We start from the raw sequence: 24,541 nt of genomic DNA, 5'->3' as shown, positions 1-24,541 counted from the left end.
ACTATTTGACTTTTTAAACCATTCCATTTTGTTGTTACCCTTTCCCAGGTGTAGGAAACTTCAGTGCTGATGGTGGGGACCAAAGGAAATTATTATTGGTAGAAACAGCCCATCTTTATGAATGACCCTTCAGCCACAAAATGCTATTCTTTTTAAGTTGCTCTTAATGACTTTGTCCTTCCTCCTATTCTCATAGAAATTCTCAGAAGTCCTGGTCTTGGCTTACCTCCTTCTACAGGTTTTCATTTACTCTCACAGTTTTAAGTATCCTTGTTATTGTAAGTGATGTGAACACATATAATTCATTAATGTATTTAAAAAAAAATTTTTTTTTCAACGTTTATTTATTTTTGGGACAGAGAGAGACAGAGCATGAACAGGGGAGGGGCAGAGAGAGAGGAAGACACAGAATCGGAAACAGGCTCCAGGCTCTGAGCCATCAGCCCAGAGCCTGACGCGGGGCTCGAACTCACGGACCGCGAGATCGTGACCTGGCTGAAGTTGAACGCTTAACCGACTGCGCCACCCAGGCGCCCCTCATTAATGTATTTTAAAAATACCTATTATATCTATCGTGTGCTATGGACCATGCTGCTAAGTATTAGAGTTATAATGTGATGAACAAGATAGGCACAAGTTTCCACATTTCTAGCTTCCTACTGGTCATCTCCCCTTTGGAATGCTAAATTCAACATACCCCAAAGTGAGGTCTTTATCATCTCCTCCAAACTCTGTTTCACTGCATGTCTGTGAGGCACACCACACTTCACCTAATTCCCCTGAGACTCCTCCTTGATTCCTCACTTTCAGTTCCCATATCTGATGCCCAGAATTTGCTTACTGCCCTCGAATCCCATCTCTCCATGTTCTGCACTACTGCCTTCATTCAGGCTCTCCACCTCTTTTCCCTGGACATGGCAATAGCTTCCTTATTTGTCTCCCTACCCCATATCTTCTTGGTCCCCTAAATCTGTTCTCTCTACAGCTGCCAGAATGATCAATAATGCAACCCAATGTGGTCACTCTCTTATTTAAAACTCTGAATTTCTTTCTATACTTCCACTTTAATTTTACCCATAAAATTAGAATCCTGGCTTATGAGATACATCATAACCAATCTCTGTGTTTTTTGTCTCTACATTCTAGTCTTCGGCATTTACATTCTGCTAATATTGAACTTTTTGTACTTCCCCATACACATTGTATTTTTTCCCACTTCTTTTACTGTTTTCTCTGCTTGGAACTCGTCCTTCACTTTTTTCCTCCTTAACTAACTCTTTAGTGATCTTTCAACACCTGAATACATGGTGTCTTATTCATCTTTGCATGTCTAGCAAAGTATAGGCCTCCTGTAAATAGAAGAATAATAAATACATAACGAAACCTCTGTGCTGCTAATTCTCAAATCTATATCTCCAGTGGTGAACTCTGGACAACTCTACTTGGATGTCTGAAGAGCATCTTAGTGTCGTTTACCTCAAACCAAACTGCTTACCTTCTCCATTAAGAAAGGAGTCAATGAATCATTAAATTCTACTGAAAACGTTATTACACAATATGTTAACTAACTTGGATTTAAATAAAAAATAATAAAATAAAATAAAATAAAATAAAATAAAATAAAATAAAATAAAATAAAAAAAGGAGTCAGTATAGTAATAGGGTGGACTCCAGAGTCACAAAGCCTGGCCAGACCACACAGTAAGGCACAACTCCAGGGGGCACCATTTACATTATAGTCTATATAAATGTCACATTTGCATATTGTACATGATGGTTCTGCTGCCTGGCCCAACACTTCTTAGCTGTGACTTTGGACAATTTACTTAAATTCTTTAGGCATCAGGTATTTTGTCTGTAAAACAATACTCAATAAATGTCTTTATTTTTTAAAGTTTTATTTACTTTTTGAGAAGGAGAGAGCACAAGCAGGGGAGGGGCAGAGGGAGAGAGGAGGACAAAGGATCTGAAGAGGGCTCTGCGCTGACAGTCCCAGGCTGACAGCAGACAGCAGGGTGCCCGATTTGGGGCTCAAACTCACAAACTGCAAGATCACTCACTACCTGAGCTAAAGTTGGGTGCTCAATGGCCTGAGCCATCCAGGCGCCCTTGTTTGTTATTATTTTTAACCTCAAATCTGCTTCTCCTCTAGTATCTCCTATGTCACAGGTAAATGACATTACTCCTTTGAAAATTTTTTTATTTTTTATTTAAAAAAAAATTTTTTTTTCAACGTTTATTTATTTTTGGGACAGAGAGAGACAGAGCATGAACGGGCGAGGGGCAGAGAGAGAGGGAGGCACAGAATCGGAAACAGGCTCCAGGCTCCAAGCCATCAGCCCAGAGCCCGACGCGGGGCTCGAACTCACGGACCGCGAGATCGTGACCTGGCTGAAGTCGGATGCTTAACCGACTGCGCCACCCAGGCGCCCCTTGAAAATTTTTTTAATGTTGTATTTATTTCTGAGAGAGAGAGAGAGAGAGAGAGAGAACAAGGATGAGTGGGGGAGGGGCAGAGAGAGAGGGAGACACAGAATCTGAGGCAGGCTCCAGGCTCTGAGCTCTCAGCACAGAGCCTGACAAGGGGCTCGAACTCATGAATCATGGTCAGCTGCTTAACCGACTAAGCTACCCAGGCACCGCCCCATAACATTTCTCCTTTGTCACCAAGATAAGAAACCAAGGCATCAGATTGAAGGATTGAACTTCCTCTTTCTTCTCACCCTAAATCCAATACAAGGCCTGTAGAAATATTTTTTCTTTCCTTCATCCCATCTTGCTGCCAATGTCATATTACAGTTCTAAGACTTCTCTTGTGGGTCTCTGCTTCTTGTCTCCCAGTCATTATTTTTCATATCACACAGCTGCTAGAGTTATCTTCCTAAAACATAGTTCAAATAAGTTAACTTCACATCTCAAAAATATTTTTTAAATTTTTTTTAATGTTTATTTATTTTTGAGAGACAGCATGAGTGGGGGAGGGGCAGAGAGAGAGAGACAGAATCTGAAGCAGCCTCCAGGCCCTGAGCCATCAGCACAGAGCCTGACATGGGGCTCCAACTCACAAGCCATGCCATCATGACCTGAGCCGAAGTCAGAGGCTCAACCGACTGAGCTACCCAGGCACCCTTACATCTCAAAAATCTTTAAAAAAAAAATTTTTTTTTTAATGTTTATTTATTTTTGAGACAGAGAGAGAGAGACAGAGCATGAACGGGGGAGGAGCAGAGAGAGAGGGAGACACAGAATTGGAAGCAGGCTCCAGGCTCTGAGCCATCAGCCCAGAGCCCCATGCGGGGCTCGAACTCACAGACCGTGAGATCGCGAGATCGTGACCTGAGCTGAAGTCAGATGCTTAACCGACTGAGCCACCCAGGCGCCCCTCAAAAATCTTAAGTACATTCCAAAATTAAGCATTCCTCCTATGCCAGTTACTCTGCTAGGTTCTGATACTACAAGATAAATAAAACCAGTAAAATCCTTCCCAGACCACTGTTAAATAAGGAAGGACAAAACAATCATGTGTAAACTTAGAGCTAGAGGTATATATTAGGTACTGTAGAAGGATAAAGAAGAAAGACTCCTTGCTCCCATTTCCAAGGCTTTGCTGTTCTCAGGAAAGAGATTCCATAGTCACTTGCTTAGGCAAGTGTTCAACAGATTTTTTTCTCTTTTCAGAACTCTGTCCTGGTATTTCAGGTTCTTTTATTTTTATTTTTTTGTATATATACTTAAAGTTTATTTATTTATTTTTAAGAAAGAGACAGCACAAGCAGGGGAGGGGAACAAAGAGAGGGAGAGAAAGAATCCCAAGCAGGCTCCACACTGTCAGCACGCAGCCCCCTGTAGGGGGCTCACAAACCATGAGATAATGACCTGAGCTGAAACCAAGAGTCAGACGCTTAACCAGCTGAGTCACCTAGGAGCCCCTCAGTTTTTTATTTCCATGGGGATAGGCTGTTAAGATTTATTTGGGCCAGCATAACTCTTTTGGTTCTTGAATGACCCAAGTAAACCTAAGTGCCTAGCCCAGGGCTAGATACAATAAATGGTCATTTTTTATTCTGGCTGAAGTAGGACTGTGTGTTGTTGGTTTAACTGCCTATAGCAATAACCATCCACTATATATTTTTTTAAGTCTTTATTTATTTTTGAGAGAGAGACAGAGTGCGAGCAGGGGAGGAACAGAGAGGGAGACACAGAATCCCAAGCAGGGTCCAGACTCTGAGCCGTCAGCACAGAGCTGGAGCTGGGCTAGAACTCACGAACCTTGAGATCACGGCCTGAGCCCAAGTCGGAGGCTTAATTGACTGAACCACCCAGGTGCCCCAATAACCATCCACTATTAAGCTCTGAACTTCTATGTCTCCCCTGCGCCTCTGGAAGGAAATGAATAATGGCCAAATAATTGTTCAGCCTCAGGCAGAGAAGGAAAAAAAAAAAAAAAACCAATAAAAAATCACTACTGTTGCAATGTAGGATAAATGCCAAAACACTGCTCAACCAGCATGACACAGCACATTCCCATTTCTTACTCTGCTATAACATCCAAGGGAGTTAATCGGATGGGGGAATGGAGATGGGGGCAGAAAGGGGACAAATATATATTTATTATACGCCTGATATTTTATAGGGGGTGCTCTGTTGTGTCTTGGGGATACAGAGATGGAAGTAACCCAAACCTTACTTTCCAGAAAGTCTATCAAGAAGCAGCAGTCATGTAAACGTGTAAAATAGCTTAGATACTTTGTATAGCTTTTCGCTATCAGGATATTGTGTGGGCACAAAGGAGGGAATGGTAAATTCTGGGGATGAGCAAAAGCCAGAACAGCTTCAGAGGAATTCTGGGGATGAGCCAAGGTCAGGAACAGTTTCAGAGGAAGTCATGCTTCAGCTGAGTCCATAAAGATACTTTCTCTAGGCCAACTAGGAGGGAACGGATTCTTCATACTTGAACAAAAGCCTGAAGTCTTGAAACAGCGACACATTGTTGTGGGTATTACAATTAATCTAGGAGCAAGGAAGAATTATAGCAACAATAGCTAACATTCTAATGTATAATAAGAACTAGGAACTGCTAAGTAAGCTACGAAGATGATCTCAAAGAATTAATAATATTCCCATTTTATAGGTTAAGAAAAGTAAGGCTCTTGCCTGGAGGCCACAGATAAAATGACAATGAGTTTTAACTGAGGAAACTGAATACAGAGCCCCAGTTTTTTAAACCACAAATCAGAGGAGTGAAACGATCAGATTTCAAAGATTCTCTCCAGCAGCTGTGGAAGGAGCGGATGGGAGAAGTAAAGCAGCAATCCTGTGATCAGAACAATTAAGGAAGTTGTCTACCGAGGATCAGCAATAGGGCAGAGGCTGGGGGGATCGGGGTGGAATATTTGAGAAACATTTGGATACTTTTCAGTGCTTCGTATGGATCAGACGTGATCCTCCGTGGACGGCAACAGGACCCTGGTCTCGGCCTTGAGCGCAAGACACGCAGGGCCCCCCCCCTCCCTCACAGAGACCCAGATTAACCGAGGCAGTATGGATTTGGAAACTGTAGCTCTCAGCTCTCCGACCCCAAAGGTCGGGGGCAAGGAGGGGTATTCGTACCTTCAGCGTCCTAGCCTGCCCACAACAAGGAAAGTGCTGACTCATTCTGGCGGGGCGCTTTCGATCGGGGCGGGGCTCGGACCAGATCCCCCTCCTCTCTCCACCTCTTACACCCCCGGCCCGCTCTGACTCTCGCGAGAGCCCTACAGGCTATAAAGGCAGTGCCTCCCGCGTGCTTCACGCGGTTTCTTCCTGGCTGGCTTTTGGTGTGTTGTGCTTTGGACCTGGTAAGAGGCGCCCCTATACCCCTATTGTCGCCTTTTCCTCGTCCATCCGGGGACCTGCCCTACTAGGTTCGGGTTGTTGTGACGGGGGAGGCGGTTCGGCGAGGTGTGGCGCGCTCGAGAGTGGTTAGGTGGTACGTACACCCTCCAGTGGGCCCTCCGTAGAGATGCGGTGACTTGTTTAAACCCCGAAGTTAATGTCGGCTCGAGTTTCCTCTTCCCCCGGTAACCCGAGCAGAGGGCGCTCATTGGCTTGGTATGGCGCCAGGGCGGACTCGTGGTAGTAGTGGGCTCTCCTCGACTAGCCTTCTGGGCGCGGCGGGTTCGGGAAGCTTCTAGAATGGACCTGGAAACTGACCAGAGGCTACTAGCCCGACTTGTGGTAGAGGCAAAGGCTTTTTCCGGTCTTCAGCTGTGACTAGATGAGGAGTTTCGGATATGAAGATTCCCTTCCCTGTATCTATTTTTTTCATTTACGGAATAGGGTTTGTGGTGGTCCCAAATGCCTTTGTGAAGACTGCGCATTTTTTTTTTTTCTGGTGCTTTCCGAAGTGTTGGGGCTGATGATAAGGAGTGGCAGGAGGGTACCAGAAGTAGAGTTTGGGGGTGTGGCTTTCGCCTGTGGAGTTTGGGGGCGGATCCTCGGAGGGTGCCCACAAAGGGCTTAAGGTCCAACAGCCTTCCCCTCGCTAAGTTGGACTTTAGCGGACGTGGGGGCCGTCTGGAAAAGCAGGTTTGGACGAGAAGGGCCTTTATGTTGGTCACACCCTATATATTTGGTCGCCAAGTTGGAGCGTGCCTTACTAGTTAAAAAAAATTTTTTTTTTAATGTTTATTTTTGAGAGAGCGAGAGAAGGGGAAAGGCGGAGAGGGAGACGCAGAATTTGAAACAGTCTCCAGGCTCTGAGCTGTCTGTCCGTACGGTGCGTAAAGCGAGGCCCGAACTCCGGATCGCCGAGATTATGACCTGATCCAAAGCAGGTCGGAAGCTTAATCGACTGAGCCACCCAGGCGCTGCTTTTTTGTTGTTAAAAGTGTGTGTTAAGCAGTAAAGTTTGCAGTGATTGGGGCACCTGGGTGGCTTGGTCGGTTGAGCGTCCAACTTCAGCTCAGGTTATAATCTCCCCTTTAGTGGGTTAGAGCCCCGCATCAGGCTCTCTGCCCTTCTCTCGCTGGTGCTCTCTCTCAAAAATAAGTATTAAAAAAAAGTTTTCAGTGATCGATGCTCACAACGTTTTTGGTTGTGGTGCTATGCACCAAAAAACTTTGGGACTTGGAAAATTAGCTTGCTGCTTTCAAACTGATGGCGTACTGGGTTAGCTCTTAACTCCTTATCTTTGTTTCCACCTGGGTGAATCCAGTGCAGCATTGCTTTTTAGCAATAGACTCTCGTTGTCCTGGCCCCAGGTCAGAAACCCATTTTTGTAAGCACTTCAAGTGCTTAAAACACAACCCCTGAAGTTTTGGAATTTAGTAGATGCCAGAATAGTGGTCTTGCCTCTTAAAAAATTGGATTGCTTTAGGGTGTGTGCTCTTGTGGGCAAATGTACCTGGAGAAACCTCAAGTGTGCTTCCTGAATTATGAAGGCAGATGAAGGTGCAGTCCAGGGAAAGGGGGGGCAACATGACCACATCTAGGAATCAGACACTGGCATTGTTCATTTGGGCTCAGGTTTGGGGCTGAACCTTTCTTTGTTTCTTTATAATGAAAATACAGAAGGAAAATGCCTTTGCACAAATCCTATTTTAGAAAAAGTAATAGAGGTTGCTTTAGTTTATAAAGAAATTGCAGTATTTAAGTGAAAATGATACTCAGACATGGAGTATCTGGTTTTGTTTCAAAAGATGGAAAGCTCAGTTTATGCTTCTTACTAATGTAAAAATTAATGTATATGTTCAGGGCCACTGGACAATTAATTCTTTTATCATTCTACAGCTAAGTTTCTAAGTAGATGAAATGTGCTGGTTATCTAAAAAAAAAAAAAGTAAGGCTTGTTTCTAATTCATTTCCTCTTTTATCTTTTTCAGCTGATAGTAAGATGTCTTCAGGAAATGCCAAAATTGGGCATCCTGCCCCCAACTTCAAAGCCACGGCTGTTATGCCAGATGGCCAGTTCAAAGACATCAGCCTATCTGACTACAAAGGTGAGAGTAATTACTTTAGATTCATTAAAATTGAATTACTTTAGGGGCACCTGGGTGGCTCAGTTGGTTGAGCATCTGATTTCAGCTCAGGTCATGATCTCCTGGTTCGTGAGTTCGAGCCCTATGTCGGGCTCTGTGTTGACAACTCAGAGCCTGGAGCCTGCTTCAAATTCTGTGTCTCTCTCTCTCTCCGACCCTCCCCTGCTCATGCTCTCTTTTTCTCAAAAAAAAAAAAAAAAAATTAAGATTTAACTATTTTACAATTTAAGGTGGCTCATTAGGTTTCTGTATCTGTCATGTTTGATTGTAAAATGAATTTATATATTGTAGGTCACCATCTTTAGGGTAGGAGGCCGTTTACCTACATGTTGAAGTAGTGATTAGCAACCAGGGTCATGGGGGTAGACTTTAGGTTCAGACTGCTATGGAAAAAGCCCATGCTTCATTATGTCTGGATATATTAGTTCAGTTATCTTCTCAGTACTCAGTTGTATTGTTTTGGAGATCTTCTTCTCAGTATTTCATTGAAAGCTCAAGTTTTTGGGGCTTAAGCTGCTTATTAAGTTTTTGAAATAATGTATGGCACAGCTGCTATAATTATTAGGCAGAAGGCTTAGGTACATTCCCTTGACTGTTTTGCCCCAAGAGAAGAGTTGATGGTACAGTTGGAACAACTCTTCCTGTTACAGTTTCATGCAAACACTTGGCAAATTCTAATGAGGCTCTTCCTTTTTTTTTTTTCTTTCTTGTTAAACCTTAACAGTCCTAGAACAGCTTCGATTTCTGGGATAATTGATACAAATTCCTTGAAATGCGAACCTGAAACTCCGGTTTTAAGTGTACCTTTCTTAGTGGTGTGGTAATTAGTTCCTAGACTTTTGCATGAACATGTGACTAAGGTTTCCTAATGCAGCACCCTTGTTTGGAATGAGAAGCAAGTAAGAGGGGCCCTATGGAGGGAAGCTCCTCTGGCAAACAGGATAAGTAGCACCATAGGGAGGTGACCCTGGCCCAAGGGTTTAGAAAGAGCTGCTCTCTGTCCTCCAGGGCTTGACCTGAGGTTTCAAAGTGCTTGTTAGGCAAAGCCCTGGAGAGGTTGTTTAGATGAGTGAGTTTCTACTGATTTTGGTTTTCAGAGTAAATGTCAAAAGGAGCACCTTTGGTTTTCAGACAGTGCTGCTACCTGGAAATGAGTGAATATTTGGAACTGTTTTAATAATTCAGCCCATTAGGTGTGGTGAAAGGCTGCTTGGCCAGTTGAAGATCTACTTCTGTTGGTAATCTGAGTGACCTCAGTAAAATTTACACTAGAGATCCTTTCAGGATCTCTACCTTTCCTGTTACCTTTCAGGACTTTTGAAACTTTTGCCTCAAGAAATTTTTCTTGTCCTATTAGGCTTGTTGGATTTGTGCTGATTCAGGTGATCACTTAAACCTTACTTGTCCCGTTGATATGGTTCATTGTGGAAGAAGCACAAAAGGCATTTTGTTTTGTTTTTCTTTATTGCTTTGTAGCATAGAATCCAGTAATTGAGCTTCTCCTGTGGGTTAATTGTAATCATTGGCATTAGGCTATCTAGTAGGTATTTGCATCCTTGGTTTTGCTTTTCTTCATTGGAGAACTTGGTGTTTATGCTAACTTTTTTTTTAATGTTTATTTTTGAGAGAGACCGTGTGTGAGCAGGGGAGGGGTAGAGAGAGAGGGAGACACCAAATCTGAAATAGGCTCCAGGCTCCGAGCACAGAGTCGGACGTGGGGCTCAAACTTGGGAACGGGGAGATCATGACCTGAGCTGAAATCGGAGGCTTAATCCGACTTCACCCAAGGAGCCATTCAGGCCCCCTCCGGTGCTAATTTAAAAAAAAAAAAAAATTTTTTTAATGTTTATTTTTGAGACAGAGCATGAAGGGGGAGGGTCGGAGAGAGAGGGAGACACAGAATCTGAAGCAGGCTCCAGGCTCTGAGTTGTCAGCACAGAGCACGACGCGGGGCTCAAACTCACAGACTGTGAGATCATGACCTGAGCCAAAGTCGGAAGCTCGATGGACTGAGCCACCCAAGTGCCCCCCTCCTGTGCTAATTTTAACTACCTAGAGATAAAGATCAAACTGAACAGTGTTTATCTTATAATTGGCAGCTAGTGAGGAGGCAGGAAAATAAAGCACAGAACTGAAAGGAACTTTTTTTAATACAGGCTTTCCTGCCACAAGATGTTCTAAAAGTAGCTGCTATGAGACATCTGTGTTGAGTGTTGGTGTTTAGCAATTGTTTATAAAAAGGCTTTTTTTCTCAGAGAAAAATGCCTTAAGGTTTTTATTTAAAAAAAAAATATATTTTCTTTATTTTGAAAGAGAGGGCACGAGTGAGGGGCAGAGAGAGGGAGAGAGAATCCCAGGAGGGGCAGAGAGAGAAAGAAGTAGAGCTTGAACCTGGGCCTAAGTCAGATCCTTAACGACTGAGTCACCCAGGTGGCCCAAGGTTTTATCTTAAATATCAGCACCCAACAGGGGGGCTGAAACTCCAAGCTGGGAGATCAAGAGTCACAGACACCACCCACTGAGCCAGCCAGGTGCAGCTTGTAAAGCAAGGAAGTATGTTTCAAAGGCAAACTTGTGGCTTTTCCTCCCCCTCCCTCCCCAGGAAAATACGTTGTGTTCTTCTTTTACCCTCTTGATTTCACCTTTGTGTGCCCCACGGAGATCATTGCTTTCAGTGACAGAGCGGAAGAATTTAAGAAACTCAACTGCCAAGTGATTGGTGCTTCTGTGGATTCTCATTTCTGTCACCTGGCATGGTAAATCTCTTGGTCAACTTTTGCATATGAACTTTGAACTAACCGCAACTGGGACTGGAGGCTTTGATAATAGACTTGCTCAAGTATTGCCTTCTGGCTTCTGATGGAAGGAGTGTGCAACGGCTGTGACTTCTTGTTGCTCTCATCTGGCAGCAAAGAAGCAGCAGCCTGGGTTGCAGCTGAGTATCCTGGTGACCTTAACTGTCTTCAGGCACTCACTTTACTGCTGGAAAAAGTTTGAAGTCTTTTGGGGATTAGATTAGATTACAGTTACTTCACATTACATTAGGAATGTTGAAAAAGGGAAGGAATAGAAACAGTTAATGCTTTTGCTACACAAGAGTTTAAATGAATGTGATTGTATGTGTGCCTTTTGCTGTAGGATCAACACACCCAAGAAACAAGGAGGACTGGGACCCATGAACATTCCCTTGGTATCAGACCCCAAGCGTACCATTGCTCAGGACTATGGAGTCTTAAAGGCTGATGAAGGCATCTCATTCAGGTATATACCTACCAGTGGGCTGTCATCAAAATTATCTGATTGACTTGAGGGCCTTTTTTATTTGGAGAAAGATAGGACTCTGATCTGTAGACTCTTTTGAATTTTACTTATTTAAATTTTATTTTATTTTTTAAATTTATTTTGAGAGAGAAGAGAGCACATGAGTAAGGGGGATGCAGAGAAGGGGAGAGAGGATCCCAAGCGTGCTCAGCGTGTAGAACCTGATGTAAGGGCTCAGTCTCCCAAACCATGACATCATGACCTGAGCCCAAATTTAGATTTTATTTTTTAAGTAATCTTTACTTCCAACGTGGGGCTCGAACTCACAACCCTGAGATCAAGAGTCATATGCTTTACCAATTAAGCCAGCCAGGCTCCCCCATCACTATATGTGTTTACAGTGTACAGCATGGTGGTCTAATCTTCCTTCTTGCCTTTCCTTTCTCTCTCCCTCTCTCTTTCTCTCCTTCCTTATCTGTATGCCTAAGACCTGAAGCTCGAGAGTAGTACGATTTTCCAACTGAGCAGGGGTTGGGGGGGGATGCTTCTTCACTAGAGGTAAAGCCAGTGCAAGTCTGGGAGGCCAGCACATTTTCATTTCCATTGCAAGCAGTTTCCAAACTGATATTGCATCTCTTTCAAGCCTTCAATCTCTTCTTCCCAGGGGCCTCTTTATCATTGATGAGAAAGGTATCCTTCGACAGATCACAGTAAATGACCTTCCTGTCGGCCGTTCTGTGGATGAGACTCTGAGACTAGTTCAGGCCTTCCAGTTTACTGACAAGCATGGGGAAGGTAAGCCAACACCTAGTGACTTGACAATAGAATGGTGGTATGATACGAAAGATGGCAGGAACATGGTCTATCAAATGAGAAAAATCTGTTTCTCCAAGAAATTAAAGTCTCTGCATTATACTGGGTTGTGGGGATGAGATAATGGAAAAGCTTGGGGAAGAGAATATAAAGGTTTTTTGTTCCAGCTCCACATTCCCAGCTTCTGCCCTGCTCATTTAGAATCACTGCTGAAGCCTTTAAGTTATTAAAGGAGTGTAGGAGGATTTCATAGGTGTATAAGGACAAAACAAAAGGCTTGAGAATTATATCTAGAGATAAAGCATGCCATTCTTGACAAGTGTTTATTGGGAGAGGAGCTTAATCCCTGTGGTCCGTATTTGTTTTATGATCTTTTTAAAACACAAATCTAAGACCAGTTTTGAATTTTGGAAAATATAAATAGGGCTAAGATAACTTGCCCAAGGACAATGGACAGATACAGCTAATACTTTTTTTTATCTTAAATACATTCTAAAAAATAATGAAACGTTTTATTGTACAGCGTTGTTGTATTTGTAAGAATTACACTCTGCAAATAACCAAATTATGTAAATGTTTAAAACTTTTTTGAAGGAAGAGGGTTAGGGATAGAGGGTTTCAAATGAAATATCAAGGTTCTTCATTAGACATTTGAGGATCAAAGACTTTGTTAAATTTTTTATTTTTAATTTTTTTGTTTAGAATGCCTGTGAGTGGGGGAGGGGGCAGGGGGAGAGAGAGAATGTGAAGCAGACTCCATGCTTAACATGGAGTCTGACGCAGGGCTCATTCCCATGACCCTTGGATCATGATCTGAACCAAAATCAAAGAGTTGGGCACTCAACTGGCTGAGCTACCCAGGTACCCCAAAGATAATGTTTTACAAGGTTGCCCTTAGAGAATCTACACATCACTAAAGAGATTCAATTTAGGGTTTTTTACCTAGCATTTTAGAGAGTGTAGACCTTTCTTTTCCTATTTATCCAGCATTAGTACTTTCCTTCTAATATTATTGCAGTATGATAAAGTACTGAACTACTTGATCCCAGCTTTGAGTTTGTAAGGGTGTAGCTTTTTTTTTTTTTTTTTTTTTTTAAAGTTTAATTTTGAGGGAGGGAGAGCGAGAGATCCCAAGGAGGCTCCGTACTGTCCGTGCAGAGCCTGATGCAGGGCTCAAAACCACAAACTGAGATGACCTGAGCCAAAGTTAGATGCTTAACCGACTGAACCACCCAGGTGCCCCTAGATGTTTTTTAAGTTTTTGAGACTGTGCCAGAGCATGTGCACAAGCAGGGAAGGGGCAGAGGGAGAGAGAATCCCAAGGAGGCTCCACGCAGTCAGCACAAAGCCTGAAGTGGGGTTTGATCTCACAGACCTTGAGATCATGACCTCAGTCGAAATCAAGAGTGGGAAACTTAACCAACTGAGCCACCCAGGTGCCCCAAGGCTGTAGCTTTTTTTACTTTTTCCCCCCTCACTGGAGTATAGTTGTTGCTGGAACGAGACAACCTTATCTTAAGAGTTAGTTTAGTTTTTTAAGACTTAGCTCCTGAGGCTACAGGTGCTGGGTATGTGGGGAATGGAGATCTTGAAGCCTACACCTTTCCAAGCTTAACATAATTGAGGATGAGAAGGACAAGATAGTTATTTTGTTTTTAATTTTTTTTAATGTTTATTTTTGAGGGAGACCGAGCACGAGCAGGGGAGGGACAGAGAGGGAGACAGAGAATCCAAAGCAGGCTCCAGACTCAGCTGTCAGCACAGAGCCAGACATGGGGCTTGAACCCACGAACCATGAGATCATGACCTGGGCCCAAGTAGACTACTTAAGCAAGTGAGGCACCCCGGTGCCCTAAGGACAGAATAGTTGTGATCAAGTGCTACTGATGTCAAATCAGCTGCACAAGTGTACTTCAATAAATTTGTCTTAACGTTCCATTTTCTTTCTCTAGATAATAGTTCAGACTAGTTTTCTAAGGCCCATTTCACCTCTGATTTTGTGGTAAAGAACATGGAAGTTGATAAGAGTTGGAATTGATGATGTCTCTTAGGGGAACCGAAAAGTGATAGTTTGGCTAAAGGGGAACGCTAGTATGAATCCATGAGCGCTGATACCCAAAGGCACCATTTGCGGAAGCTTGTGTGGATTGAAGGAGCTGACCACTGCTGAGACTGCCTCCTGGTGGGGGATGAGATTCAGCACAAAGAAGTTGCTGAGGAGTGTTGTTAAAGCCCTTTATTGAACTTCCTAGCACCTCGCATATAGGCGAGACTTGAACCCAAGCTTTCATAACTGAAGATTGCTTCTTCAGAGTCTTGGTCTCTTCTTTCCATCTCACTAGAACAGGCATAGCTTGTTGTGTGTAGCCTTTATGATTTATATGATAATTGCCATTTGAGAGCGTATGAATACCAAACATGGTATGTGAGGCACTTTGCGTGTGTTATTTGACAGATAACTCTACATTTCTATTTTTTGATGTAATTGACATATAATGTCAGTTTTAGGTATACAGTGAAATTGTTTCATTTGTATTTATATATTCTATGTTCCTGTGTTTTCAAGTTTTTATTTAAATTCCAGTTAACATAATGTAACAGTTTCAGGTGTAAAACTTAGCGATTCATCACTTACAATACCAGTGCTCTACACAAGTGCCCTCCTTCATACCCATCACCCATTTAACCCATATCCTGCCCCCCCATTCCCTCCAGTAACCCTGGTTTTTTTTTTCTTAACTTTTTAATGTTTATTTTTGAAGGAGAGAGAGACAATGTGAGTGGAGGAGGGGGCAGAGAGGGAGGGAGACACAGAATCAGAAACAGGCTCCAGGCCCTGAGCTGCCAGCACAGAGCCCAACACGGGGCTCAAACTCGAGTAATGAGGTCATGACCTGAGCTGAAGTCAGATGCTTAACCTACTGAGCCACCCAGGTGCCCCTCAGTTTGTTTTCTGTAGTTGAGAAACTACGTTGTTATTTTTGAGGACTCAAACGAATATTTTAAATACAGTATTTATTCATAGTAAATGTGGAAATCAAACCAAATTCACAGCTGTTTTTTTTTTTTAATTTTTAAAATGCTAAAAAAGTCCCTCTTGAGGGTTGTTTTGGAAGTTTCTTGTACTGAGGTTACCATGACTATGTCACTTTCTCCTTGGAGAGTCATGCTATTTTGAAAGGTGGTTTATGTGGGGCTTAACCAGTTCTTCTGTACCCCATGTTCTGAGAAAACCAACACTGCTGGGTATGAGTGAAACATGCAAGTGTGGTTCTTTCTGTCTTGTCACTGATAACTGGTTATATTCTTTTTTTTTTTTTTTTTTTAACATATTCTTAAGTGCTATGAACCTTTACTGCCCATGAGAATAAGTTGGCAAGGTTTTTCTGGTTCATTATTCCTATCTTTGTGTCATGATTTATAATTGGGCTTTTCTTTTAAAGGTTATATGTTTTCTAAGACCAACTTTGTTGGTTTCCTGTTCACATCTACTATCAAACTTCTGGCTGGCTCTCACCTGGTCTCTGCTTATTTGCTGTTCTTTGTTCTCTAGCTTTTTTATGCTTTAGGGACCTGTGTTTTAACCCTTTGGTGCTAATAAAGCTAATAATTGTAACAATCAAGTGAAGATTCCAGGAAAGTAATGGATGGCAGCTGGGTCCATCTATACTTTGTTCCCAGACAGCTGGTTGCAGAGTGACATCTAAGGCTATGATATCCTTGGACTGAAAGGGGCTCCCCTTCTCTCACTTGAGCAAGAGAGATTTGCTGCTTCATTATTGGACTTGGTGACTATGTGTCTCCTAGAAGATGGAATAGCAAATGGAAGTGAAAAATCAGAGATTGGTTTCCTTGCTTCTCTCTCCTCAGGTTAGTCCAAGGAGCATTGCTGGCTCAGGATTATAGGAAAAGGTTAAAAGCTATGCTTTCTGCATAAATGTATGAAAGATTCAAATGCAGACCTTTGTTTACCATGGGGTAGAAGGCACTTACTTAGACAAATAGGGCCTGTTATGGGGGTCCTGTCCCCATGTATTTCAGGCTGTCCAGTTTGGCAGTTAACACTGAGGAGGCAAACTGGTTGCTATCTTCAGATCCTCCAAGGGCTGTCAGAAGGAAGAAGCAGCTTAGTGTTAACTGTTGTTACACAGTCCTAGCTTTGTTTGTTTAGCTTATTTCTTGGTATGTAGACAAATCGTGATTTTTTTTTTTTTTTTTTTTTTTAAGAGCCTGTAAACTGGGGAAGAGGGGCAGAGGGAGAGAGAATCTTAGGCTCCACCCTCAGCATGGAATCCAATGCAGGGCTCAATCCCACAACCCTGGGATCTTGATCTGAGCCAAAATCCAGAGTCGGACACTGAACCAACTAAGCCACCCAGGCACCTCTAAAGTTTTTAGATTTTTAATGCAATACAGTGGCTTAATCTGTCATTAAGTGTATAATTCAGTGGCATTAATTGCATTCACAATTTTGTGTATCCATCACCAGTATTTTCTGAATGTTTTCATCATCCCAAATAGCTATAACAATTAAGCATTAACTCCCCATTCCCCTTTCCTTCCAGCCCTTGGTAACTTCTACTTTCTGTGTCTATGAGTTTGTCTATTCTAGATATTTCATGTAAGTGAAATCATACGATATTTGTCCATCTATGTTTGGTTTCTTTCACTTAGCATAATGTATTCGAGATTCTCAAGGTTCATGTTGCAGTGGGTATCAAAACTTTCTTTTTTAAGGCTGAATAATACTCCATTTTATGTATGTATGTCCTATTATGTATTCTTTCATTTCTTGATGGACACAGAGTTTATCTTTTGGCTGTTGTGAATAATGCTGCTAGAGTAATGGTGAACAGGTATCTGAATCTTCCTATTTATTTTGAGTATTTACATTAGAAGTGTAATTGCTGGGTCATGTACTTCTGTTTAGCTTTTTCAAGAATTGCCAAACTCTCTTCTATAGCAGCTGCACCATTTTACATTCCCACCAGTAATATCAAGGATTCTCTACAACCTTGCCAACACTTGGTCTTTTTCCTTTTTTTTTTTTAAATGCTATATAGCCTGGTGGGTGTGAAGAGGTGTCATTGTGCTTTTGATTTGCATGTCCCTAATGATCAGTGATATCGAGCATATTTTCATGTGCTTATTGACCATTTGCATATCTTTAGAGAAATGTCTACTCAAGTCCTTTGCCTGTTTTGAACTAGGGTGTCTTTTGTTGAATTGTGGGAGGTTTTTTTTTGTTTTTTGTTTTTTTCTTTGTAGAAGTTCTTTTTTAAGTTTGAGAGAAAGAGCAAGTGGGGAAGGGACAGGGAGAGAAAGGAAGAGAGAATTGCAAGTGGGGCATGAATTTGACATGGGGCTCAAACTCACGAACCCTGTGAGAACCAAGAGTCAGATGCTTAACCGACAGTCACCCAGGCGAGTTCACTGGATCTCTTCAGTTGTGGGAGTTCTTTATACATTTTGGATATTAATCCTTCATCAGATACATGATGGGTAAATATTCCCATTCTGTGTGTTAACTCTTAAAATGTCCTTTTTGGGGCACCTTTGTGGCTCAGTCAGTTAAGCATCCAACTCTTGATTTTGGCTCAGGTCATGATCTTATGATCTGGGAGTTCCAGCCCAACATCAGGCTCTGTGTTGACATTGTGGAGCCTGCTTGGGATTCTGTCTCCCTCTCTTCCTCCCTGCTCACTCTCTCTCTCAGAATAAATGAAAATAAACTTAAAGGCCTTTGTACAAAAGTTTATAATTTATCTGTTTATAATTTATAATTTATAATCAGATAAAAGTCAAATTTATCTGTTTATTGTTGCATGTGCTTTTATAATCCTATCTACGAATACATTTCCAAATCCAAGGTTGTGAAGTTCTGTTTTCTCCAGAGTTTATGATTTTAGCCCTTATCTTTAGGTTGACCCATTATTGAGTTGATTTTTTTTTTTTTTTATATGAGGTGTAAAATAGGGATCTGCCTTCATTCTTTCTCATGTGGAAGTCCAGCTGGTCCCAGCACCATTTATTGAAGAGCATTTAAGATTTTTAAAAAGATACACATGAAGGGGTGCCTGGGTGGCTCAGTCAGTTAAGTGTCCGACTTTGGCTCAGGTCATGATCTCACGGTTTGTGAGCCCCGTGTTGGGCTATGTGCTGACAGTTCAGAGCCTGGAGCCTGCTTTGGATTCTGTCTTCTTTCTCTGCCCCTCCCCAACTTGTGCTCTGTCTCTCTGTGTCTCTCAAAAAATAAATATAAAAAACATTTTTTTAAAGATCTACATGAAGCATACATAAAATAATTGAGGAAATACAAATACCGATTCATCCACTGTCTACTGTTAACAAATATTAATACATGTGGTTTTTTTTTTGCTGTATGTGCATTACGCAGATTATTTGTAGACCAAAGCATACAATTGAAGCTTGTAAGGTAGTTACTTAATTTCTTTAAATTTCAGGTGCTGCATGAATAAATTAGATATAATAGCATTAGGGCTGTGGTGGGGATTGAATTATGTTTGTAGTTATCCTTGCACTAAAAGACTTGAATTATCTCACACTATAGCATAAGTATTCTGGTTCCTGAGTGTTCAGCCTCTTAAGGTATCAGATTTGGTTTTGAGCCTTTTGTCTGATTGTCACCCATTTGTCCATGGGATGAGGGTGGAACTCACCACTGAGCAGGTTATTAATTGATAGTACTCTTCTCTTGCAGTGTGCCCAGCTGGCTGGAAGCCTGGTAGTGATACCATCAAGCCTGATGTCCAGAAGAGCAAAGAATATTTCTCTAAGCAGAAGTGAGCGCTGGGCCTTTTTAGGGCCCGGCTGCATTGGCTGGCCATGAAAACAAAATCTCTTTTGTACTATTGTCATGCTTAAGACACAAGACTTTAGATTCAGTGCAGATGTGGTATGGGATGGGACAGCCCTTTCCTGCAGGGGTTGGGGAGGCCAGCCTTTCTTCCTCTGGAGAGAATGGCCCATGCTGTGCTATGGGGCAAGTCAACTGATGTGTACAGTAGTGGGGCATCACTTTTGATCTTTGTTTCTATTAAACTTGAACTGAGACCTTGTTGAGTCTTCATTTCAGGGGGCACTAGCTTTGATTTTAAGAGTAATTTACTCTCTGCTTTCCTTTTTTAGGGTAAAATAAGGTTGATAGCTGCCTCAGAATCAAAGTTACATTGGGTGGGGGATATGCAAGTAGACACAGGAAAGGAACTGAACCCAGGTGTTAACATTTTCACTACATTTGGGGGAGAAGAGCAAGATCTGCAGTGTTGGTCAAAACACTGCAATTTGTCCTATAGGTGAAGCATAAATTGCAGGTTGCAGATGGAGGCCCCAATGAGATTACTTGGACATTTATGCTATTGGGAGGGCTGCATGAGAACTTGAAGCTTGGCCTCTTCTAAATGTCCAGTACTGGCTCTGTAGAAGATCAGAATTAGAGGCTTTGAAACTAAAAAGGGGAGGGGGAGACAAACTGCCCTGTTGTTTGTAGGGGAAGGCTACACTCATCTCCTTGTTCTGAGGTGGGAGGGGTATAGGGGAGGTGAAGGTGGGTTTCTCCTGAGCCCTTGTGGGTAAGAAAGATTCAAAACTGAGTCTGGTGTATTATGTACCCTTTCAGACATAAGCTAGTCTAGTCTATCCTCCTCCTCCCAAGCAAGACCTAAGAGCAGTAGTACAGAATTCCCAGGGCTTTCAATGATAGCTCATACAACCCTTAATACAAACCAGGCATGGTTTCAAAAATGCATGTGTTTATTCCCCACAACAAGCCTGTGAGGCAGGTGCCGTTAGGTAGGAGATGATTGCCTTTTAGGCTCTGTAACAAGTAGGATCTTGGAGCACTGGAGAGAAATGGAAAGGAATAATCCTGTATTTTAAGGTGGGAATTCTGGATCGGTCTTGTCTTTCACTTCTTTTGACTAAATTTTTCTGAGCTTTGTTATCTTCACTGAAGAGCTCTATTACAATCCTTGTATCAAAAATCTTGTACCCAGGCACCTGGGGTGACTCCTTTGGTTAAGCATCCAACTCTAGATCTCCGCTCATGTCTTGATCTCAGGATCGTGAGTTCTAGCCCAATGTTGGGCTCCACACTGGGCATGAAGCCTGTTTAAACAAAAATATTGTACCCAAAATAAAATATCTGGCCTTGCCAAAGCCAAAGGAGTTCTAGAGCCAAGTACCACTTATAAATAGGGATCTCAGAGGAGGGAGGATATCAAGGGCCAGGGGATGCAGGTGGTGAGATACTGGGGCTGAGCCAGCCTCGGGCTCTGCTGGGATTCTGGGGCTTCTTAGGTGGGAGTGTGGTAAAAGGAAGCTCAGGTGATGCACAGCTAGGATCTTCTGAGGGCTGGGCCAAGCCCAACAAAGCTAAGCGTTGGGCAGGTGGAGTAGAAAAGTAAGCCTTCTGTTCTTCTGAGTAACGCTCCTGTGGTGTTACAGCATCCCGGTATGTCCAGTCACGCCAGTGGAAATTAAAGCCTTCAAGCAGGGTGATTCGGGCAGCTCTTGTAGGTACACAGTCCAGGGGCTTTGTGGGTGGCAGATCTGGCACCTCTATTCCTGGCAGCAGCATTACTCCTCGGATGGCAAACCAGCCTCCGTATCGGGGATGTATGCACACACCTGATATGTGCTGAGGAGATGGTAAAGCAAGGTCATGGAGTAAGTCCAACTATCATCACTGCAAGCTAGGCTTGTTCATTTATTTTCAAGGAACACTGATTCCACATTTGAACCTCTCCTTTGGCTGGGTTCCCCTATTTCCTCTCATGGACAACCCTTTTCATGAGCTCACTTTGGCCATGAGGAACCTAGAAGGAAGGGTTTATTAAGCTGAGTCTCTGTCAACTTCCCAGTCTTACTGTTGGGTTTCCTGATTACTGCTCTACCCCCTCCATCCTGTAACGAGATTTTAACAGACTAAGTTCTCTGACCTGATGTGTTCCCAGGCCGACTCCAGAAAGCATGTGGGGTTGGGCTCCTGACTAGGGCACACCTTTCCCTTGGATTGTGTCTACCAAATCATTTACCCAGGGTAGGTGGAAGAATGTGAATTGGTATCTTGAGGAGTCTTCACCATTTTCTCCCAGTCCCTACTCATTCACACTTGCCCTCTGACCTGGGTCCCCCAGGGGTCAGCCTCCACATCCTTCCGTTGGTAGTAGTAAGCAGCCCCTGCCACATGGGCTGCAGTCTGGGCCAGAATCTTGGGGCGCCGATTGGGGTGTACCTCGTAGTCAGCGATGACTTCCATTTGCAACTCTGGGAGGTTCTGGGATAGAGATGGAAGCTCATTTCAACATGAGAGGAATCATGACTTTGTCCTAGAGAGCCCGAGTTGTGTTAACTTGGTCCTGTCCTCAGAAGTTGTTTAAAGGGAAAACATGACTTTAAACGTGGGGGGCGGGGGGGGAGCTCCACTGTGAAGAAAATGATACTCTGTCCAGGAAGGTCCATATTTGAAGGGAAATAACAAGGTCTTGCTCACAAATGCCTATTACAAGGGGTGACTTGGCTCTGCCCTCCCAAGTCTCAGTGTGGAGGAAGACATGGCCCAGCTTTGGGGAGACCCATGTATGTGTGTATATATATATGTGTGCATGTGTCTGGTGGTGGTGGGGATATTGTTCTACCCTCAAAAGGCCCCAAAGACACATAAAACGTCCAAGTCTAGGGCAAGGACAGGTGAAAGATGCTTAGGGGATGCTAGGTTTATTCCTATTTCACTTGGAGGCTAAGGGAAGTCTGGTTTGAAGTTCATGTAATTGCCCATCTGAGATAGGGTAAGTGAGATTGATTATAGACCTGGGGGGCTGCTAGAAGAAGGTGGCTGAAACTGGGCTAAGGCAGAATGGGGAGAGCTCACAATGTCAAAGATGCTCTAGCATAGCCCATCTGAAAGTGGCTCATAGCTGTAAGTAGGTCTAGATCCTGCACTGAGCTTAGAGTAGCTGAAAGCAGCTATGGGTTTCATAGCTGGGGGAATATGAAACTTGCTCACCTTTCTAACACGGCCCAAGTGGTAGGCTACACACTGGTCCACAGGGTCAGGCAGTGGTCGGAGATGGCAACTCTGCAGGAAGGGTTTGAGGGCCCGGTCAAACATGGCAGGTGTGCTGAGTACCAGGAAGGCCAGGGTAGGTCCTGGCAGGGGTAGGTGGAAGGCTGGAGGCAGGAGTGCATTATACCATGCCACCTAGAACAGAGAGAAAATTCAGGCTACACAGGAGGGCCAATTTAGGCCTTTGTCAGGTCCATACCTTGGCCCAGCATTCAAGGCCTCATACATCTTGGGCTGTCTCCATCTCATTCATTCAGTGAATGGATTTCTACTGATGCTGCATGATGTATATTTATGGGGGACTCCTCCATAGGGGAATCTGACAGGGAGTTTGGGATAAAGAGGCAGAGAATTCATGACTAAGAACCAAAAGAAACTGTACTGTGATTAGTGCAATGACAGGGCCTGATGAGGATCCTGTGAAACTAGAAAAGGCTTCTTGAAAGCTGTTTTTGAACGGTAGGAAGGAAACTGACAAGATGATGTAGGGAGAGAAAATCTGGTGTTTTATTCTAAATAGATGGCACAGCATTAAAAAAGACATGCAAAAATGACATATTTGGAAAACAGCAAATTGTCTAGTTTGATAGAAGTGAAGGGTGTGTAAAGGGGAGCAGGAGAGAAGGGTGGAAAGATCAGTAGGCGTGAGATTATGACTGGCCTAGATACTAATTTAAGGAATATAGGTCTAATTTGGTGACAATGGCAGGGGGGGTTAGCCATTTAAGATTTAAGGAGGAAATGTACATGATCGGCTTTGGAAAGATCTGGCTGCAGTGTAAGGACAGGTTGAATGCAAAATGATAGCAAGCAGATTATTGCAGTAATCCAAGCACAGAGGGGTTGGATGGAAGGGAATGGACTTGGGAGACTCAAGTGACAGATTCCTAAAGGTCTTGGTGTCTGACTGGATGTGGGGGAGGGAAAGGGTGAGAAGTAGGAGTCTAGTACAATAACTCTTACTACTCACCCAGTTCTACCTGACCCACCAAACATTCTCACTCTCTCCATACGTGCCATCCACCACTACCTCCACACCTTTACTTAAGCTGTTCCTGATATTTGGGATGTACATAATACCCTTTCCTTCTTTTCATATATAGCTCAACTCTGTATTTTTTTCTGGGAAGTCCTTCTCAAGCTAGACCCAACATACTTTCACTATATTCTTTCCCAGCACTGCTGTGTGCCACTCAGTGGAAGGGGTGGGAGTGAGTTGTCTCTTAAGCATCAGGCAAAGGGCTCAACCTGAGTTGATTTAGCTTTGTGTCCAAGCACACAGCTCAGTACAAAGGGCACTGGATAAGGGGGAAGGATCTGTGTAAACAAGGGTAGGTAGTGGTGCCAGACTTCTGTGACAGGCGAGTGCACAGTTTCTGTATCCAGCCCAGTGCTGGTGATTGGCAACATCATGAATTAGCCCTCTGTTGGTAGATGGAACAAACCAGCCAATTGTTTGCTTGTTCAACAACAGGAATGCCCTTCCCCCCTCAGATAACCTAAATCTTAGCTACACAAACCTACAAGGCCTTGCTCTATCCTAACTCCTTAAGGAAGCTTTTTTTTTTTTTTTTTTTAATGTTTACTTTTTGGGGAGAGAGACACAGAGCAAGAGAGCGAGCGAGCTGGGGAAGGTCAGAGAGAGAGGGAGACACAGAATCCGAAGCAGGCTCCAGGCTCTGAGCTGTCAGCACAGAGCCCAAGGCGGGGCTCGAACTTAAAACCGACGCTTAACCGACGGAGTCACCCAGGCGCCCCTTCTGAAGGATGCCTCTCAAATGACTCTGACCCCACTGGTCACTTTCTTCCTGTAAACTATGGAGGTGGTAGAGCCACAAGATTACTGGGTTATGTGGTGTCTCCCATTCATCAATATGGCGTTATATGGGATTTCAAGGACAAACGTGCGGCCGTTTCTCTACCTCTTTAACAAAGTCCCCATTAACACCATGTTCCAGTACGTCAGATGGACATGGGGCCAGAGGAGCTCGGGAAAGATCAGAAGGCTCTCGAGCTTCACGCCAATAGCACCGAGGCCAATCATACACCTCGCTCCAGCACCGCAGAGGGATAAACCAACCTGGAAGGGGTAAACCTCGAAGCCAAAAGGGCACAATGTGTCTTCGATCTTCTGCTTCAGTTCTGCGACTTGCAGCTCCATAGCGCACGCAACGCGCAGACCTTGCTGGGGAATGGAGTCTCAAGGATAACCTGGGCCGTTAAGTTTCAAGGTAGCTTGGACTCCATTTCCCAAGAACCACTGGGATCAGCAGCGGGGTAACGTTGGCTCTATGCAATGCATCTTGGGATATGTAGTGCACTTGGTCCTTGGGTCCAACAACTACAGAATCAGAAAGCCTCG

General features: G+C 43.4%; 2 protein-coding genes across 2 annotated transcripts; one reads left to right on the top strand and one right to left on the bottom strand.

The window, feature by feature from the left end:
- Positions 1-5,684: 5,684 nt before the first annotated feature.
- On the top strand, positions 5,685-19,166 carry PRDX1 (peroxiredoxin 1). The gene is made up of 6 exons (XM_086716814.1): positions 5,685-5,837; positions 7,863-7,979; positions 10,621-10,774; positions 11,157-11,279; positions 11,944-12,074; positions 18,814-19,166. The coding sequence occupies exons 2-6, from the start codon at positions 7,874-7,876 to the stop codon at positions 18,897-18,899; spliced, it is 600 nt and encodes a 199-aa protein (XP_086572940.1). The 5' UTR covers positions 5,685-5,837; positions 7,863-7,873; the 3' UTR covers positions 18,900-19,166.
- Positions 19,167-19,856: 690 nt separating this feature from the next.
- On the bottom strand, positions 19,857-24,421 carry MMACHC (metabolism of cobalamin associated C). Its single transcript, XM_025912397.2, has 4 exons — positions 24,260-24,421; positions 22,120-22,314; positions 21,238-21,390; positions 19,857-20,751 (listed from the first exon to the last, which is right to left on the bottom strand). The coding sequence occupies exons 1-4, from the start codon at positions 24,338-24,340 to the stop codon at positions 20,332-20,334; spliced, it is 849 nt and encodes a 282-aa protein (XP_025768182.1). The 5' UTR covers positions 24,341-24,421; the 3' UTR covers positions 19,857-20,331.
- Between the last annotated feature and the right edge of the window lie 120 nt (positions 24,422-24,541).

The sequence above is a fragment of the Puma concolor genome, chromosome C1 (genome assembly GCF_028749965.1).
Source record: "Puma concolor isolate L17-30 chromosome C1, mPumCon1.1.hap2, whole genome shotgun sequence".
Classification (NCBI taxonomy): domain Eukaryota; kingdom Metazoa; phylum Chordata; class Mammalia; order Carnivora; family Felidae; genus Puma; species Puma concolor.
This window is presented reverse-complemented; position numbering and strand designations above follow the sequence as displayed.

Excerpts from the sequence above, each read along its gene's own strand:
- PRDX1 (XM_086716814.1), top strand. The coding sequence starts at position 7,874 with ATGTCTTCAGGAAATGCCAAAATTGGGCATCCTGCCCCCAACTTCAAA. Across the intron at positions 7,980-10,620 it reads CAGCCTATCTGACTACAAAG|GAAAATACGTTGTGTTCTTC; the intron begins GTGAGAGTAATT and ends CTCCCTCCCCAG. Across the intron at positions 11,280-11,943 it reads GATGAAGGCATCTCATTCAG|GGGCCTCTTTATCATTGATG; the intron begins GTATATACCTAC and ends TCTTCTTCCCAG.
- MMACHC (XM_025912397.2), bottom strand. The coding sequence starts at position 24,340 with ATGGAGCTGCAAGTCGCAGAACTGAAGCAGAAGATCGAAGACACATTG. Across the intron at positions 22,315-24,259 it reads TCGAGGTTTACCCCTTCCAG|GTGGCATGGTATAATGCACT; the intron begins GTTGGTTTATCC and ends TCTCTGTTCTAG. Across the intron at positions 21,391-22,119 it reads ACTTGGGCCGTGTTAGAAAG|AACCTCCCAGAGTTGCAAAT; the intron begins GTGAGCAAGTTT and ends TCTCTATCCCAG.